General features: G+C 49.9%; 1 protein-coding gene across 2 annotated transcripts; it reads right to left on the bottom strand.

Annotated features, from left to right (window-relative positions):
* Positions 1-1,882: 1,882 nt before the first annotated feature.
* Positions 1,883-15,895, bottom strand: Itih3 (inter-alpha-trypsin inhibitor heavy chain 3). 2 transcript variants are annotated; one of them, XM_057769639.1, is made up of 21 exons: positions 15,605-15,895; positions 14,967-14,987; positions 14,310-14,476; positions 14,118-14,222; positions 13,742-13,904; positions 13,283-13,396; positions 12,302-12,427; positions 11,949-12,065; positions 11,356-11,524; positions 10,677-10,802; positions 10,266-10,447; positions 8,631-8,816; positions 8,378-8,517; positions 7,584-7,738; positions 6,028-6,060; positions 5,732-5,767; positions 5,479-5,592; positions 4,667-4,871; positions 2,734-2,906; positions 2,432-2,543; positions 1,883-2,069 (listed from the first exon to the last, which is right to left on the bottom strand). In XM_057769639.1, exons 1-21 carry the CDS (start codon positions 15,695-15,697, stop codon positions 1,940-1,942), a joined length of 2,667 nt encoding a protein of 888 aa, XP_057625622.1. In that variant the 5' UTR covers positions 15,698-15,895; the 3' UTR covers positions 1,883-1,939. The 2 variants fall into 2 exon arrangements, with proteins under 2 accessions (XP_057625622.1, XP_057625623.1); XM_057769640.1 differs by lacking the exons at positions 1,883-2,069; positions 2,432-2,543; positions 2,734-2,906 and having other exon boundaries at positions 4,683-4,871; positions 5,409-5,592.
* Between the last annotated feature and the right edge of the window lie 3,444 nt (positions 15,896-19,339).

Below are 19,339 nucleotides of genomic sequence, written 5' to 3'. Positions count from 1 at the left end.
CAAGATAGACAAACCCTTATCCAAACTAGTCAAAAGGCATAAAGAGAACATCCAAATTAACAAAATCAAAAATGAAAAGGGGGACATAGCAACAGACACTGAGGAAATCCGGAGAATCATTGGTCTTACTACAAAAACCTGTACTCCACAAAATTGGAAAATGTAAAAGAAATGCACAATTTTCTGTATAAGTACTGCATACCAAAGTTAAATCAAGTCCAGGTGAAGTATTTAAATAGACCAATAACCTGTAAGGAAATAGAAGCTGTTATCGAAAAGCCTCCCAACCAAAAAAAGGCCAGGGCCCAGTGGTTTCAGCACAGAACACTACCAGAACTTCAGAGAAGAGCTAATATCTATATTCCTCAAATTGTTCCATACAATAGAATCAAAATGAGCATTGCTAAACTCTCCATGAGGCTACAGTTACCCTGATACTGAAACCACACAAAGATTCAACCAAGAAAGAATTGCAGACCAATCTCCCTCGTGAACATTGATGCAAAAATATTCAACAAAATACTTGCAAACTGAATCCAAGAACAATCAAAAAAAATCATCCACCATGATCAAGTTGGCTTCATCCCAGAGATGCAGGGATGATTCAACATATGAAAATCTATCAATGTAATCCACCATATAAATAAACTGAAAGAAAGAAAGAAATGATCATTTCATTAGATGATAAAAAAAAGCATTCAAAAAAATCCAACACCTTTTCATGATAAAGGTCTTGGAGAGAGCAGTGATTCCACTAAAATTAGGAACAAGACAAAGCTGTGCACTCTTTCCATATCTATTCAACATAGTTCTAGCTAGAGCAATAAGGCAACAAAAGGAGATACAAATTGGAAAGGAAGAAGTCAAACTTTCACTGTTTCAAGATGATATAGTATGCTCATGTCATCCCAAAAATTCAACATAGAACTCCTACAGCTGATAAACATCTTCAGTAATGTGGCAGGATACAAGATCAACTCAAAAACATCAGTAGCCCTCCTATATACAAATGATAAAGGGGCTGAGAACTTTCTATATAGGTTAGGATGACCTCAGTTCTCTTGTCTATAACTCCCAATCCCTGAGCTTACAGGCCAGTGCCACCATGCCTGGCTTTCTCGTTTTCCCTTTGAGCCACCATAAGGTAAACAGACATTTGCTGATACACACTCCAACCATACTACCCCAGTGTCAGAGCCATGCAGCCACACGTTGTCATCTGAAGCTGTAAGCCAAAATGAATGTTCCCTCTTGTTCCTGTGTACATAGGAAATGTCCTCCAGAGACTCCTGTGTTTGATCAGTCCACCAGACAGCAGCACTATTTGAGAAGGTCATAGAACCTTTAAGGGGTGGGGCTTAGCTGGAGGAAGCAGTCACTGGGCGGGGGGGGGGGGGGCAGGCCTTTAAAAATCAAGCCAGACAGACCTGCTTCCTGCTCTAGGCTCTGCTTTTGACTCTGAAATCTGAGGAAGCCACACTACCAGCCCCTACCACCCATGACCAAGGTAATTCCAATATCATGCCTGCCCCACCATGATGGACTGTACCCTCTCAAACCGTGAGCCCACAGAGACCCTTCCTCCATTGCCATGGTGATGAGAAGAGGAGATCTTGAGCCATGAGTCCTGACTTAAGACATCCCTGAATTTTAAACTGTGTTTCACCTTCCCTGATGTCTTTGCCCCAGAATTGGGTGGAATTCCCCAAGGTGTCACCCCAACCAACTCTGTCCCACACCTATCTCAACCGAGAGCCCCAGGAAGTTGTCCTCCAAACAGCCACCCCCTCCTTCCCTACTGACAGCCACCTGCTTCTGCAGTAGCGGCTCGTGAACCCAGAGACTGACAGCTGTCTTGTTTACATGCTTTATTGTCCCCGTCCTTCGCACATGTCAGGCACTTGTTCCCGACAGTCCAAGTCTTCTACTTCATGTTTTCTCAGAACAAACTGGGGGCAATATAGTCGGTATGGATGCCATCGATTAGCCCTTCCCCATTGTTGTGGACAAACCAGCAGACGACTTTCGTGCCAACCGTGGCGTCCTTCCTGTAATCTTTCTGGGAGCCCCTGGGAACAGAAGAAAAAAGAGTCGCTGTAATGCCCAATGTGAGCGACATGACTCTGAGCATCGAGGGCTTCCTGGCCCCACCTCCTAAGGGCTGAGATTATAGGCGTATGCCGCCATGCTGGCTTGAAGCTGAAGAACCGAGAGTTCTATTGTCAAGGATGAAGTCATGTGATTGTTCTTTCGAGGGGGCCATCTCTGAGCTATTCCTTGATTAGGAGGAGTCTAAAAAGGCCAAGATCTCAAAAAGAAATGAGGGTCCCCACAGAAATCAAGGGCCCACTAAACAGGTGGCATGCAAAGAGGGCTCTTCCCTCCTGCCTTGGTACTAGGTGGGGTGATGGTGTCAGAGATGCCACCTCACCTTGTGACAGTCAACTGATGACTCTTCACCACCATTGTGGCATCTGGCTTTGTGGGGTCAGAGCCTGGGCGGGTGTCAAACACTTCAAAGTCAAAGGGGTGGAAGAATTGACCTGGGAATAAAAACATTAGCTGTCAGCCTCTGCCTGTTGCCATGGTGATGTGGACAGCTGCCTTTCAGGATTGATGCAACGGCTGCATGGGCATGTTGTGAAGCGGGTACAGGGTGACTACATGGCTTTGTACATTCTATTTCTGGTGGTTCCGTGTGACTAAGCAGCCTGCAGTCTGAGCATTGCGTACCCAGCAGCCCATGTGTCTGCGCTGACATGCCGTGACTGTCCACCACGTAGAACCCTAGGAAGTCCTGGTGAACCGGGTGTTTCTTCCAAACCTGGTGTAGGACGATCACAAAGTTAACCCCATCTCCAAAGGATATCACCATATTCTTCTTCCTGTTGATTGTTACAGACAGCCTAGAAGAAAAGGGGAGGGTATAGACAGTGAGACGTAGCGACCATGGCACTAGGCATCGCAATCAAGGGCATTTCAGCAGCACAGGGCACCTAAGGGCACACAGATCCCAAACACTGCTCAGAGTCGGGATGAAGCTGCTGCAAATATGTCATCTGTGCCCTCCACAGAGTGGACCTCAGCACCTCTGTGGGCAGGAAAGAGGCCTGGGTCCAGCTCAGGCTCTGTGTGATCTTGGGCAGGCTGTACCCTCTCTGAACCTCAGGGGCATAGTACACTTGCCCTGCCCACTAAGCTCTAGGGATTGCAAAAACAGGAAAAGCTAAGAAGCATTGGGAATAGCAGGATCAGCAAGAGAAGAAGCAAATGTTACTTAGTCCTTCCCTCCTCCTCCTCCTCCCTTCCCTCCTTTTCCTCCTCCCTTCCTTCCCTTCTCCTCCTCCCTTCCTTCCCTCCTCATCCTCTCTTCCTTCCCTCCCTTCTTTCCTGCTTATTTTTAAAATATTTTAAGTAAAAAAAGATTTTTCATACAATATATTTTAGCATGTTTCCCCTCTCCCATCTCCTTCTAGATCTTCCCCACCCAACAATACGTTCTCTCCCTCCTTTCCTTCTGCATACACACAAATAAATACGCAAAACCAAAATCAAAACAAATACAAACAAACAAAAGATCAATAAAAATGCTTAAACAAGAGATGACAAAACAAAGGATCCATAAACAAAACAAAATATGGATTTTGCTTTGGGGCTTTCCTGGAGTGTGGTTGGTGTACCCAGTGGCACTCTGCCAGACAAAACTGATTCTTCCTTTGCCACTGGGTATCAATCGCAAATAGCTTCTTGGTTAGGGGGTGGGACTTTGAGTCCACTCCCCCCTCTCAGTGCAGGACCCCATCTGGCTTGAACCTATGCAGGTCTTGCATGTGTTGTGAGTTCATATGCTAGGCTGGGACTCGCCATGTAACCCGTGCTGACCTGGAACTTGTGGCATCATCCTGCTTCTGCCTCCCATGTACTGGGATTACAGATGTTTGCCGTTACCCTCACCCAGCCTTTCTGTCTAGGAATGGGTTCTTGCTAGGGCTGGTAAAATGGCTCATTGCATAAATGTGCTTTTTGTGCAAATTGGATGGCCTGAATTCAAGCCCCAGGGCCCATATAACTCATGCAAAAGGAGAAGAAGAGCCGGGCGGTGTGGCGCATGCAGGGGGATCAGACCAGCCTGGTCTACAGAGCTAGTTCCAGGACAGGCACCAAAGCCACAGAGAAACCCTGTCTCGAAAAACCAAAAAAAAAAAAAAAAAAAAAAGGAAAGGAGAAAACTGACTCCACAAAAGTTGTCCTCTCTTACTTACCCACATGTATTGTGGCACACACACACAATAATAAGAATAATAAATAGAATTTTAGAAATGGAGTCTTTGCTGCCAAGGTTGTTCTTAAACTCGAATCCTTTGTCCTTAGGCCTCCCGAGCAGCCGTACTGTGTATGAGCACTATACTCGGCCTTCATCCACTTTATTTCATCCTCACTTCCCTCAAAGTGAGCCCTGCACACTGTTCGGGTACAAACTTTGGCTGACAGGGGTCCCAAGGATTGGTGCCCTATCCCATGGTCATCATCCTGTGGTAACTGAATCCAGGCCATCAGTCTCTCCTATGACTCCTGTGACTGTCCTGGAATTGGTCCAGATCCCTCCAGCGCTTTCCCCGCCTCCTCAGACTGCACTTGCCCTTGGAGATACAGTCAGAGAACTCACCCAGTCTGTGTGATCGTGACTGTGTCTAGCCAACTGAACGTGCTCAGTGCATCCCCATTGCCCAGCATGATCTTCTCTGTGGTCACCTCAATCCGAAAGTCCATCCAAGCATTGGTGATGCCCAGTTTGCCAAAATAGGTTTTCCCTGTCCTGGAGTTAGGGTTGCTTCCCTTGTCTCCAATGATCTGTCCGGTCACAGTGATGCCTACCAGGGGGGTGGGGGCAAGAAAAGAGGTTAGGGAGGTCCTCCAGGTCCATGCTGGCCTGCAGGGATGTCTTCCGCTTCAGCAAGGCATGCTGAGTGGAGGCTGAGACAGGGCCCCAAGGAAACACCAGGGTGTCAGGGCCAAATCCTGTTCTAGCAGGTCTGGGGCATGCTGCCACATTGTGGGTCTTCTCTCTTTCTTGGGTCGGGGGTGTTGTGAGAGGAGGAGCCGCTCCCTATGTACCGGCTGGCTCCACCCTCAGGATCAAGCTTCCCGTCCATTCTAAGCGCCATCTCTGCCGTCCGCTCTAAGCGCCATCTCTACCGTCCGCTCTAAGCCCATCTCCACCGTCCACTCTAAGCGTCATCCCTACCGTCCACTCTAAGCGCCATCTCTACGTCCGCTCTAAGCCCATCTCCACCGTCCACTCTAAGCGCCATCTCTGCCGTCCACTCTAAGCACATACTAAGTCTGGCTCTTTGGTAGCTCCCACCTCCTTTGTGCAGAGTGCTCTGCGCAGGAAGATGGATAATTACCAGGCAGAGGGAGGAGGACCCGGACCATGAGCACTCAGCCTGATAGAAGTTCCCCAGCCTGCAGCCCCACCTGTGACTGGGTCCTGAATAAGGTGCAGCACCGTGCCAGGCTTCTCATCAATGTTGAAGCAGATGGTGTCATTTTTTCCTGGGACTTGGATGATGAAGTGAGGATCCCCATCCACTGAGGGCACATCAGAAAGTGGACTAGCACCAAGAGCCCTTCCCTGTACCACAGGCCTTCCCAGGCCAACTGGCCCTGTGGGCAGGAGCAAGGCACCCAGAACCCTGAACCTTGACCAGGGAGGAGCCAAGGAACTCACCATAATAGTAGGGGGTTGAAGGAGACTGGTAGCCCGCTATGGAACAAAGGGAGACCAGACTGAACACAGCAAGCGTCCTAGAGAGACCTGGGGCCTCCACTCATAGTTTGGCTTATGTCTTTCCCATTTGACCCCCCTCAATTATTTCATTTCCTCTTTCCCCTTCACCATCATTCAGCCTCCCCAGGACACCTGGTCAATCTGCCTGTGACAGGTTGATTCGGACCCACTACCGAGGGGAACAGGGCAGGGCAAGCTCGCAGTGGTGGGCAGGGCGGGTTGCAGCATTTACTCACTCAAGTAGGCCATGGACGTGGTCTCTTGGGTGGCTAGTAAAACACCAAAGGGCAGACATGAGCAGTACCCAAGGGCTTCCCCACTCCCAGCCTTGTGCTTTCTGTTACCCTGAAGGCCACTGGTATCCACTGGGCTTTAACATTGGCAAACATGCCCAGGCAATCCCTTTACAGGGCTGTTGATATGACGAATGTCATTTTAATGCTATGAGCATGTTCTGAAATAACTAAAATGCAAATCTATTGCGTCATCGGCCTCCCTGCTGTGAGCAATGCAGTAGACCTCTGCCCCTACGCTTGAACTCTTCAGTCCAGATGGCATAGGGTGAGACCCATCCTATTGTGTCTGTCCTTGGTGGGTGGTAGCTCCTAACACACAGGAGCCAGCAATTGCTTCTAACAGGGCTTCCCTCAGGGGAATGATGTCCTAATGTATTTGTGCTCCTTAGAGATGCAAGAGGGCAGCTTGGCAGGAGCTGAGTCTTGCCCAGTGTTAGTGGGCCAGAGGGTACAAGGTTCTAATTTTACCGTGAAAGAAATGTGGAGTGCCCTGGTTCCCAGAGACCTTCAGCATGGGCTCTGGGTCCCAGATGAGTTACTGCTCGGTGAGACTTGTAAAGGACTCCTGTGCGGGTTGCTGGGAATCAGGCAAAAAGTGCTAAATACCACAGATCTCATTTTTGAAAATAATAGGACACTGCCATTGCCTGATCCATCTAGAGAGGGGAAGTAGGGCAGCCATCTTCAACCAAATGAATGGGAACCCTGAGATTCTGAGGAGTCAGCCTGAAAGCTCCCTTCAGCCTGTCTCCCCCCTCCCTCCCTCCTTCCTCCCCCCTCCCTCCTTCCTCCCTCCCTCCCTCCCCCCTCTCTCCACCTATCCCATGAAGCTTACCTTCTAATATGCAGGCACAGGCATTGGGGGGGGGGTGAGAAATACATTAGATATAAACCACTGACTGGGGCCATGGTAACCAATCAGAGTGGCCCATGACCTGGCTTAGAGCTAGCTTTGTCCCCATATGGTGTTCCTAGAACCAAGAACTCCTAGAAAACAAGGACTGTGGAAAAAGAGGTCTTTGATTCCCCATGCCTCTGAGTGCCAGAGTCCCCATGAGTCTACCATACACATTTGGAGCTCCCCTGGGGAGTAGTCTGGGGTCTTGTGGAGGATTTTTGGTCTCAGATTCCAGTTCTTAGGGCCTCTTTTTCTCACAGATCTCACTCAGGTCCCTGGTAGTTTGTTTCAGGTATAAATTTGGGGTTCAAAGCACCTCTTGCCTAACTGAACCCTCCTGTGCTGTGGCTGACGGTCCTTCCTTGGCATGGCCTAGACGTGTGCTCACTCGGCTTACCTCCCTTGGGAGACAGAGAGACTCTGGCCCACACCCCATCATCTGCTGCCCTTCACTCTTGCCACACCCCTTCAGAGGCTCCCAACCTGCTCCTCTTCTAAAGGTCTGGTTCCCCAGCCCAGCCAGTTCCTCTGCTGGATTCTAGGGCCCAGGGTCTTAGAGAGGGGGTTCTAGATTCTGGCCTCCTCTCCCTGTGCCCACCTTCCCCAGGCTTGTCGGCAATGGATGTCTGGTCCTCATTGTCCTCAGGCTTGGTCACCACCATGGAGGTCAGTGGGGTCACAAAGTGGTACTTGAGAGACAGCTCCAGGGCCTGGGCTGTGAGGTTCTCCTTCTCCTCCCCATGGGCATTCTTGCTAAGAGGAGGAACAGTTCAGAGTGAGCCTAGAACACACCTGCTGCTTTTACACACACTTCCCCAACCAGACCAGAATCTCCAAGGACAGCTCAGGAATGGCCCCCTCCCCCACCACACACACACACACACACACACACACACACACTGCCCACATTGTTGGTCCTGCTCAGTGGAACTCACTGGGGAGAAATACCGGTTCCCCAGCTAGTTTCCTGAAGCGTTTGGGCAAATTCTTTCCTCTCTAGGAGTCAGTTTCTCCACCCATAAAATGCAAGGGACTTGGAATGGCTACTGTTATAATCACTCATGATAACTGCACGCTGAGCACTTGATCTGGGCCAAGTTTGCTGGAGTTTCGTGGCTTCGTTCTTCCTAAAGAAACTCTTGCATTGCCCTCACTCCACCCTCTGGGTGCTGGGGCTTCTCACCGTCGACCTAACCCTCTTCCTCCACTCACTGCTGTTCAACCTCCTTATCACTGGGGAGTGCTGATGGGGGACAGCAAGAGCTGAGGGCCCCCCTGCCCTAGAGGACCCTCCAGCCTCTGACCTTGGCAGTGTTTGCCTGCTTGAAATGGCGAGCAGGGGTAGGACACAAGGAAACATGTATTTTTGTGGTGGAGGACCGGCCGACTCACCGTTTCTCCAGTAACTGCTCAATAGTGAGGTAGGCCCAGAGCCGCTCAATGTAGTTCCCAAAAATGTAGCCTTGCTCCTTCACAGCGGCATCCATTTCCTTCATGTCCACCTCCTCTGTGAAGGTCAGGTCGTTCAAAGCCTAGGTAGGATAGGAGCAATAAGGGACTTGAGAGTTGGATGGTGGAGTTGTCCGGGCCAGGCTCAGATGCCCCTCCTGGGGTCCAGCACACTGCAGGCTCAGTTCCCACTCACCCCATGACCCTTCACATCTGCTTTGAAGTTGTCCATATGGCTGTCCACCAGACGCCCCGCTACAACGATTTCAGAGCCGTCATAGAAGTGTGGGTAATTGCTTTTGGTGAGATCCAGGATGGCGTTCTCGGGATATTCCACTTCCACGTTCATCAGCAGTGGGTTAGCAACCTCCTCGTAGAAACCCTGGTAGTCAGGTCAGGACCAAGTCATTTTAGACCCACCAGGGTAGGCGTGGAGAAGCCCGAGGTAGATCGGTTCCATAGATGCTACCAAGCAGTATTTAGTCCCCAAGGGTTGAGCTGCTCTTTTCCCCGATCTTCTTTTTTTTTTTTCTTCTTATCTCTTCCCCCAACCCCCAGACAGGGTTTCTCTGTGCAGTCTTGGCTAGCCTGGAACTTGCTCTGTAGATCAGGCTGGCCTCAAACTCACAGAGATACACCTGCCTCTGCCTCCTGAGTGCTGGGATTAAAGGTGTGCACCACCACCGCCCAGTATTGATATTTACTTCTAAATGGCCCTGTCTGTGCCCTTGGAGTCTAGGGGAGCACTCTCTGTCCTCCCTCTCTTAAAGACAGGAGAGAACAGGAGCAAAGGACAGAATTCTTTGGAAAAACAAAACAAAACAAAAAAACATTAGCCAGAGAAAGCGATGTGTATCAGAGAGCCAAGCTCCAGGGTCCCCTACAAGTGGGGGTGCTGCCAACCAGCAGGGAAGGTGGCTAGCTCGCTTCAGAGTGAACAGTGAGACACGCATTTGGCTAGCAGATATTTTTAAAGATTATTTTAGCATAGAAAGATCTGTTATAGGTCGAATTGGCACTGCATCCCCAAAGCGCTCTTGTTTCCCTAATCCTCAGACTACAACCTTATTTGGAAGTAAAATCTTTACAAAGATAATCCGATGATGTCATGAAGTTGGGCCCTCGTCCAGTGTGCCTTGTGTCTTTTTTAAAAGAGGAAATTGAATGCAGACACACAATGAAGGAATGCCTGGGAAGGCCCAGGGAAAAGAGGACCACAACGAGTCAAGAATAAAGTCTAGAGGCTGGAGAGATGGCTCACTGTCTAAGAGCACCAGCTGCTCTTCCAGAGGACCTGGGTTCAATTCCCAGCACCCACATGGCAGCTCACAACTGTCTGAAGCCTCAGTTTCAAGGGAACTGACAACTTCACAGGGCATACACGCAGGCAAAACACCACTGCTCACTAAATAAAAATTTTAAAAAATATTTTTAAAATGAATGGAGACCTATACAGACCTCTCCCTCAGAGGGAACCAACCCCTGTTGCCTTGATCTTGTAGCCTCTAAGATGGGGAGACACGTGTTTCTGTTGTTTGAGTCACCTCATCAGTGGTCATATACTTTTTATGACAGACTCAGTAACCACGGTCCTGTGCAATATTTGAGCGTATTTACATAAACAATGCTCATTGCTTTTGAGACGTATATGTTTTACTGGATGTCTTATGTTCGATCTGCCAGGCTTGCAAAGGAAGCAGCTCTGTGTTATGGAGATTAGAACTAGAGGCAGCGGGAGGCAGATTTCAAGCGAGAAAGCGCCCTCTAAGATCTGAAATTGCAGCATGGTGGGAAGAGCTGCCTGAGAAGCAGCACATGAGGTAAAGCGAACCTGCAGCTGCAAATTGGCATCAGAGTCTTCATAAATGCGCCGGGCAAGCCCATGGTTCTGCAGGGCCATAGTCTCCAGGAAGTTATAATTCAGATTTTTGCCAAAGCCCAGGTTATACAAAGGGAACTCGCCCCCGATGGCATTCCGGACGTTCTCCTGAATCTTTTCAGGTCTGCTCTCACCTGTAGAAAGCGCTGTTCATTCTGGGGACCTGAACACCTCCTCTGTCTGGGGAGATCTGCACATCTAGTAGGGTGCCTTGGCAAAGAGAGGCATGTACCTGCCTTTGAGGGGCTCACAAGATGCTGAGGGACCCCACGAAAAGATGTCTAAGGTCTTGTAGTGAGCCAACTCCAGAGTTGAGAAGGCAGGCAGGCACTCACCTTGGGTTCAAACCTCCCTCTCCCTCACCGGTATTGGCATCCCCGTCTGTCAACATGATGAGGATGGAGGTGCTCCTCTCTGGGACAAGGTTCCGCTCCCGGGCATCCTTCAGCATATGGATGCCCCTCAGCAGCCCATCATTAATGTTGGTCACTGTATATAGACAGAAAGACAGAACCATTGGGTGGGGTGTCCTTGGGGTGCCAGTACACAAGGCTGTTGAGGTGACGAAAAATGGGACAGTACCAATGAGAATGCCCTTGTACCAAGGACTGTGTCAGCCAGTACATAGAAGCACTCAGTAAACGCTGGCATAAGTGGATGAACAGTATAGATTTTCACACAGGCATCAAAGGGTGCTAAGAAGCTCTTAGGCACGGATTATTATATAGCACCTTAGCAACCAGTCAGGCGGAGTCACCAGGAGGGAAAGGAGAGTGATAGAGATGGCATAGGTGGTCTCCATAGGAAACGGGCAGGAAGGGTTCTCTGTGGCCCTACCACATTGAGACCTGTGAGTTCCAGGTGGGAGTTCCAGGATCATGGTTAGAAATGCTAAGAAAGGGTCTCCCTAGGCTGCACAGAAGTCACCCTGATGTTGTGTCTCCAAGCCTGAGGTCTACCTCCAAGGAAGAGACATGCCAGACACGGACTGGTGCAGAGAAAGGAACGGGTAGATACACATCTGTGCTCCCCTGACCCTTACTTCCTTGATCACGGATATTCTTCACAAATGCCCTGGCCATCTCAAGGTTTGCAGGGGAGGCTTGAACTAGGGTATCTTTCCAGGTGGTCACATCACTGCTGAACAAAATGAAGTTCAGATAGTCATCTCTTTTCATGTCATCCAGGATTTTGAGGAGGGCGTCTCTGGTCTGGGGGAGAAGGAGAAAAATAAGCCATAAAGCTGAGGCTTGAGACAGGAGTGAGCGAGGTCACTGCCGAGCCTAGACTGACTGTGCTGCTCCTGCTGTCTTCATGAGGAAGCATTGCCCAATGCCCCCAACTCCTGGTGAAAGTGGGTAAAGGCTTGGCATAGTCTTATATTCTGTCTCATTCCTCCTTTTCCACCAGAAACACTAACATTTTCCCACTTAAGAAAAAAAGCATCTCCCAGCCTGGTCTACAGAGTAAGTTCCAGGACAACCAGAGAAGCCTTGTCTCAAAACAACCAAAATCAAACCAAAACAACACCCCCCCCCCAAAAAAAAACCAAAACAACAACAAACAAAATCTCCTCTCACATTTCTACACCCCAGCACTGCTTTAGATGTGGGGAAGGGTTGGGTGGGCGCAAACCTGCTCGATTTTCCGACCATACATGGAACCGCTGACATCAATCACAAAGACTATGTTCTTAGGCACCACTGGAAGGCCTTTTGGTGCAAAGAAGTGCACGAAGTAGCCATTGACGACCTGCAATGGCAGGAGAGAGATGTGGGCCAATGCCCATTTAACAATGCCTCTTCTTGCAAGCAGAAGTCAGAGGTTTGCCACTGGAGGGAAAAATGTCCCATTTCCCCTCTCCAGAAGATGCAAAGGATCTGGTGATAAAGATGGAGGAGAGGGATGTAGCTGCAGCCCCTTAGGACCACAGCCTCTGCCCATCATGAATATGGATTAGCAAGGCTGATGGAGCCATGAACCTATACCTGCACATTGCCTGGAGACTCTCTGTTCACGTCATAGACAATGGTGAAGTCCCCATTGAGGAGGGAGTCTGCACACGTTGGGCATGAGCGCTGTTGGTCTAAGCTGGGCTTAAAAGACACACGCCCCTGGGAAGAGGAAGGAAGAATATTTTCCAGTTTGGTTAAGGCTCCCCACTGATAAACAGGGAAGAAAAAACCCTCCCGATAATAGAAGTGAGGGTTTGGCGCATGAATCAGGTGCTAACTCCTCATGGATTAAGCCACTCCCATGCCTACCTGCTGAATCCCTCCCTTCCTTGGCTGATCAGAACCTGCCCAGAGAAGGGGTGGTTGATGTTTTCATTTAGCCTTTCCCCTGTCTTTTGACTGTCTCAGCTCAGCACCAGAAGTTACTGGGGCATGGGACTGTTGCTCCGTATGAGAGAACTTTGTGTTGAGTGGTTTTGCACTTGGAGTTGGTACCCAGAAGAGAAGGATGAGTGTGGGGAAGAGAGCATTAGAGAGAAGGGGGCTAGGACCACACCCTGGAAGCCAGCAGCTCTCCTGAATGCAGGCTCTGGGAAAGTCTCTCTGGAGAGCATGATGACTGGGATTTGCTGTTTATATTTTCTCATCCACTTCCCATCAGCCCTTCCAGGGCAGGGCTCTGTGACTGGAGCCAATGTCCAGCAGCAAGAAGGGCATTCTCCTTAATGCGCCATCCCTTAATGTGGAGTCAGCAAAACTCGCCCCAGGTTCTTGATCTGCATCCCCTTTCCTGTCCATTTGTCATATATAAATGGCTTCCTTCCCTCTTTGTTCTGGTAGATCTGAGATTCCAAATCTTGTAGCAGATCAGCATCAGCCCCCTGCCTCCAGTATCCTCCCTGATGACCCAGTTGACTGGGACAGATCACAGATACCCCTGGCATGCTGAAATCAGCAAAGTCAAGGCCTAGGTCCTACCCCCTGCACCCCAAGCCCCAGAGATATCTACACCACCTTTTTCCCTGAGAAGGACTTGGTGAGGGCACTTCCCAGGAGGTCATTGGTGATGAATGAAGCCTCAGCATCCAGCATACTGATGCCCTGAGGCTCGAAGATGTGTGCATCAATCTGAAATGGCCAAATGAAGGAGATGTCATACTGGGGCAACACAGAGGTCTGGAACACAGTCATGGTATTTGCTTTTCCTTTTAGCCTTGATGGAGGTAACGTGGACCGGTTACAAGTATTCCAGAAGCGCTTGCCACACAGTCCTCAAGAGCCCCAGCACCAAAGCCTCCTCCCCTCGGTTCCCAGTGGCTGTGGAAGAAAAGCCATCCCAAACCCGTTGGCCAAGTATAGGAACCAGGACTTAGAGATGCATCCTTGGCTCTGCTCTAAGATTTGCCCCTCCTCCTCCCACTCCCACTGTGGTTCCAGGCAGGGATGAAGGATGAATCAGGAATGGCTGATTACCTCAAAGTGTCTGACCAGTTGTTTGGGCTGGACCTTAATGTACATCTCGTACTTGCCCTTGTGCCTCTTAAGCAGTTCTTCATAGGTTAGCTCAAAGGTGACCTTGCTGCCAGCAGCCACGTTGACGGACACTGTGAATTTCTCCAGTTTTCTCCCAGAGGCCCTGGGTAGGGTACAAGACAGTGCTTAACTCAAAGACTTCAGGAACCTATCATTCCTCCGCCCTGGGTTCAAGTCTCAGCTCTTGGGTTAGAGACCTCCCTATCTATTCTAAACCTCGTCTGCTTTAAAATGGGATCTTCTGAGGATACACGCAGTTTGCTATCCCAGTAATCACAGCTGTTTGCTTCTATCAAGGCCCAAGGTCCACACGTACTTGACCAAACCAGCTGTCTTGCCCTGAGACACAGCCTTTTCATATTGCTTCTTGGCAAGTTCCTTCTCCTTGATGTTCCCAGGGTAGGTGACACCGTCAATGGTCCTACAGATAAAGAGTTTGGGGGAAGGGCTGTCACACTGGGCCAAATACCCCTCAGGAGGTAGAGCCAGCAGCTATGGCGGTACCCACAGGGTGAAGTTGGTGATGAAGGCTGTCTTGGGCAGTTCCACATCAAAGGAAACCTCCTTGGCCGTGTCTGCACGGTTGACAGCCCTCGTGGTGACAACATTGTGAGCAAAGCGGGAGGTCACCTTGCAGCTGATCTTGGTGCTGTAGACCTCAATGCCATCGACCACCTGTGGGGCAGGTGGGCAAAGATGGCTGGTAGTGACCCGCCAGTCTGCACTCTGCAAAACCCAGCCGCCAGCCCTGCTATTTCCCTTCCAAATGCTCCCGGGTGGGCTCTGAAGTCCTGGGGTCCCTTAGTTCTCCCAGTCCTCCACACTGGAAGTCTGGACAGTGTCCTTTGTCCCACATCCAGCTGGGACAGTGCTCATGCCCCGCCTCCTTGATGCTGTAATCTGCACCCAGATGCAGCCAGTGAGAGCTTAGAAAAGCCCAGCTTCGAGCAGGCTTTCCCAGAGCTCCCTTTGCCCTGACCTAGATTCCCCTTGAAGGGTCCTGCCTCTCTGTATGGGTCTTGTGTTACACGAGGCTCACTGGGCTGGGGCCATAAGCTGTTTTCTGGCTCCGGGGGTTGCTGCCATTTCGATCTGTGCCTTCAGCAAGTAAGCAACGCTCGGTTCTGCCCCTCCCACCCAGGCTGTATTTGCTGGAATTTCTTACCCCTTCTGGGAGGCTCCGCTTCTGTAAACATAAAGACAAACAGAGAGATCAGGACAAACCTGAGGCTACCAACGGCCTGGGAGCAGGTTCCGGGCTAGGGCCAGGTCTCAGAGACACGGGACCTTCCAGGCCATGTGTTAGAAAGAGACTAGGAATAGACTGAGAAAGGGGTATGTCACCAGGTTCCTTACGGAGAGGTGCTAAATCTGACCCTACACTGTCTCAGGCTCTGTACGCCCCCAACTCACTCTGCCTCCCATTCTGCTCCCCCTGGCCCTGGTCCCTCTAGTTAGCTTCCCCGAGCACCTAGCCACTCATCAGGCTCAACTCAGCATTTTGTCAAGACAGGCCTACCCTTTCACAATCCATCATCCATTCGACAGATGGGGAAACTGAGGCCCAGGAGTTTGAAAAGCTCTACTCGGGGTTAAACAGCAAGCTAGTTTATCAGTCAAATCTGTAGCTCCATTCTCCAGAATTCAGAGTTGTCCCAGTAATACAGTGTTCAGTCCTCAGCCTCCTCCCTGCACCCCCAGCTTAGGGGCTTGGATGAGCTTTTTTTTTTTTTTTTTTTTTTTTTTTTTTTTTTGCCTATTTGACCCTCAAAATTCTGCTATCAAATGGAAAGTTAGACTCACCTCTAGCAGCCGGAGGGGGCTTCTTGGAAAGCCAGAGGTCTCCAAGCCAGAAAGCAGGGCCAAGACAAGGCAGGGCCACCACATAGTCACCATTGCTAAGCATACAGGAGGCCTGGCCTGCTTTCCTTATATACTCCAGCCCAGTGTTTTCCAGGCAGGGTGAATGACCTGCAGCGTGGGGCCAGGGCAGCGGAGGCACACAGCAGCTCCGGGAACTGGGGGGTGGTGGAGCAACCACCCAGGGGGACTGTATGAAGAGGACCCAGTTGGGATAATAAACAGTGTTGGGGCTTTGCTTCTGACACTGTGGAGTCTGGAGGCCCTCGGGAAAGCAGACGCTGTGGAAACAAGTGGCTGCTGGCCTCCTCGGGCGGGGGGGGGGGTGGGGGGGTGGTGGCTGAAGATGGCATGAGCTGCGTTTAGAAGAGCTGGCAGCTCCACATCTAGGTCTCAAGGCTTTTGTCCTTGCCACCCACATTGCCCCTAGACTGGGCCTGAATCCCAGTTCCAGCCCTCGCAAGGCAGCCACCCTCCAGATAGACCCCCCCATGGCGGAGCCCTTTGCTTCATTACCTGATGTGGTTGCCAGGGACCCATGAACAGAGCAAATCCTCAGGCCTGTGACCTAGCTCTCTCAGAGATCTGACTCCAAATTACTTTTCTGAGTTTATTCTCCCCCATTGGCATCTTTACTGCAAGGACCGTCCCTTCCTTCTGCCTGTCCAAGGGCCTTGGTATCCTCTTCCTTATTAGACCAAATGTGCTTTTAATTTAAAAAAAAAAAAATCAGTTCTGGATGGCTCTCAGACCATCAAGTCCTAGTTAAGTGGCCATTATAGCATGGTGGCATATTTCATTTTTAAGGATATATTTTATTTTAATTATGTGTTATGTGTCCATTTGTCTGCATGGGGGTATGTTCACACGAGTGTAGGTGCCTGTTCCTGACATGGGTGCTGGAGACAGACTCAAGTCCTCTGCAAAACCAATACAAAGTCTTAATCCCTGAGCCATTTCCCTGGCCCCAGCAGGCCCTCTGGGAGTCCATTCAGTTACCTTGTGCTGAGATTTGTGTGATCAAGTCTCAGTATCCCTTCCTGGACAGGACAGGCCCCGTTATGCTCATTCTGTGCCTCAGGACCCTGCCAGCATCTTGGCACTTCAGAAAATATCAGTCTTTCCGCATGAGGGCTGAGACCTCTTGAACTGCACCAGGATCCTGCCAGCCTCCGGCCTCTTCGGGACACACGCCCCACACGCCCACCCACCAGACTCTGGCCTCTTCGGGACACACATGCCCATCCACCAGCCTCCAGCCTCTTCGGGACACACATGCCCATCCACCAGCCTCCAGCCTCTTCGGGACACACATGCCCATCCACCAGCCTCCAGCCTCTTTGGGTCATGTGCCCCCATGCCCACCCACCAGCCTCTGGCCTCTTCGGGACATGCACCCCACATGCCCACCATACCATGACTTCTCTGCACACCCTCCGTATGCCGAGTGGAGCAGACCCTTGTCTTCCTGGGCTGAGGCCGCCATGTTATGGATGGTGCCATGTCCTCAGCCGAAAGCTCTGGGCCTGACTATCAGACTTACAGAGCTCTGGCTGCAGAGAGAGACAGCCTAAAGCAGAAACTGAGACTAAACTACAGGAAGCTTTAGTCTGATGCTTGTAAGTGACAGGAGACATAGAGCAGTGACAGGGCTACCAAGTCAGCAAAGAGGGTGAGTGACAGGGGCCACTCCTGGACCCTGCCGAGCAGCCCTGTTCTTAAAAAAAAAAAAAAAAAACACCAACACCTGGGATGGAGAGAAGGTACAAAACCAGGTCTCTTCTTGGCTCTGGGGATGTCCTGGTCCCATGGCCATTTTCAGCGCCTGCTAGCCACTAGGCTTGAGGTTGAGGTGAGGCTGGTTTTCAGTGGTTCCTCTTCAGCACCCACAGCTACCTGTGGGTCCTTTCCCTGCCTCTTTCATTCGAACCACCAATTCCTCCCTAGACACTTGCAGCAAGGGAAGAATGGCCTTTCGAAATAGAAATTCTATAGCTGCTTAAGAAGGGCAACCAAAAAACTGGAGAAAACCAGAATCACGCAAAATTAAAACTATACAGACTCCATTAGATTTCTAGGCTTTTTCAACTGCTCATTCCTCAGGAAGGGAAGATGAGCAGGTTGACCCAGCTAGTTGGCAGTCCTGCTTTCCCAGAATGCCTTTGAGGTAAATTGATTTCTCAACCTCCAGTGAACCCCCACACACACACACACACTTGCTGTTGAAGGACTCTGCGTCCCGCAAGCTGGAGTAGCCTTTGAACTCAGAATCTATAACAGCTAATACTGTGACTTTGACAAGATCTGGAGTCACTGAGAGACAAGCCTCTTGAGGTACCAGTCAAGGATGATCAAGGCTAGGCTAGTGGAGGTGAGAAGACCCACGTTAGATGTGGACACGGCATTCCATGGGCTGGGATCCTGGGCTGAATTAAAAAAAAAAAAAAAAAAAAAAAAAAAAACTGGGCACCAAGCAGACTGCTCACTGCCTCTGCCTCTGGAGGCAGTGTGACCAGCCACCTCCTACTCTGGCCGCCATATGGTCCCTGACTCTGAACTGTATCTCCTTGAAGTGTAAGCTAAAATATACCATTTCCGCCTTAAGTTGCCTTTGTCAGGGTATTTTATCACAGAAACTGTTGTGTGACAGACTTTTCCTGAGAAGACACAACACACACAAACACAACTACTCACTACAGATAGATTGCCTATGACAAACCGAAGAAAGGGTATTACCAAAGTCCAACTTGATGAACCAATGAGTTTTATTAGGGTTACGTACAGGAGCAGAAGTGGCTCATAGACAGCTACATCTTCAAAGCCTGCTCAGCTTTGGTAGCAGTTCACAAAAGCTAGAAACCTGGAGCACACTGCACAGCCTTAGGGCAGATAAACAGGTTGGCGATTGTCCTTCCCTATGGGCTCAGCTGATCTCTGGTTCTTCCAGGCTGCTTGTCTTGTCTAAGAGTGACTCTAAGGGTCTATTGCTTATATACTATGGTGGTTGGAGTGAGAATGGTCACATAGGCTCATATATTTGAATACTTAGTCACCAGAGAGTGGAACTGTTTGAGAAGGATTAGAAGGTGTGGCCTTATTGGAGGAAGTGAGTCACTGGGGGTGAGCTTTGATTTTTTTTTTAAATATTTATTTATTTATTATGTATACAATATTCTGTCTGCATGTATGTCTGCAGGCCAGAAGAGGGCACCAGACTTCATTACAGATGGTTGTGAGCCACCATGTGGTTGCCGGGAATTGAACTCAGGACCTTTGGAAGAGCAGGCAATGCTCTTAACCACTGAGCCATCTCTCCAGCCCGAGCTTTGATGTTTTAAAAGCCCCCACCAGGCCCAGTGTCTCTCCTTCTCTCTGCCTGTTCCCTATGGATCAGGATGTAGAGCTCTCAGGTACTGCTCCAGTGCCATGCTTGGCTATTTCCTTCCATGATGACCGTGAACTAACCCTCTAAAACTGTAGGCAAGCCCCCACTTCAGTGTTTTCTTTTATGAGTTGCATCAGTCATGGTTTCTCTTCACAGAAACAGAACGGTAACTAGGACATATATTCCTGGAAAGGGGGAGCCCTAGTGAATCTGGTGAGGTCCAGGGACTTCCTGAAGCTATTTTGAGTTGGTTGCTTCTTTTCTGAATGAGCTTCCCTGCAGCACAGAGTGTT

This window comes from Chionomys nivalis, chromosome 5, assembly GCF_950005125.1.
Source record: "Chionomys nivalis chromosome 5, mChiNiv1.1, whole genome shotgun sequence".
NCBI lineage: Eukaryota > Metazoa > Chordata > Mammalia > Rodentia > Cricetidae > Chionomys > Chionomys nivalis.
This window is presented reverse-complemented; position numbering and strand designations above follow the sequence as displayed.

What these genes read in the sequence shown, in the direction of transcription:
- Itih3 (XM_057769639.1), bottom strand. Translation starts at nt 15,697, where the DNA reads ATGGTGACTATGTGGTGGCCCTGCCTTGTCTTGGCCCTGCTTTCTGGC. An exon ending in AACTGGTCAGACACTTTGAG is followed by an intron (nt 13,397 to 13,741) that starts GTAATCAGCCAT and finishes TGGCCATTTCAG; the next exon opens with ATTGATGCACACATCTTCGA. An exon ending in GCAGACACATGGGCTGCTGG is followed by an intron (nt 2,544 to 2,733) that starts GTACGCAATGCT and finishes TTTTATTCCCAG; the next exon opens with GTCAATTCTTCCACCCCTTT.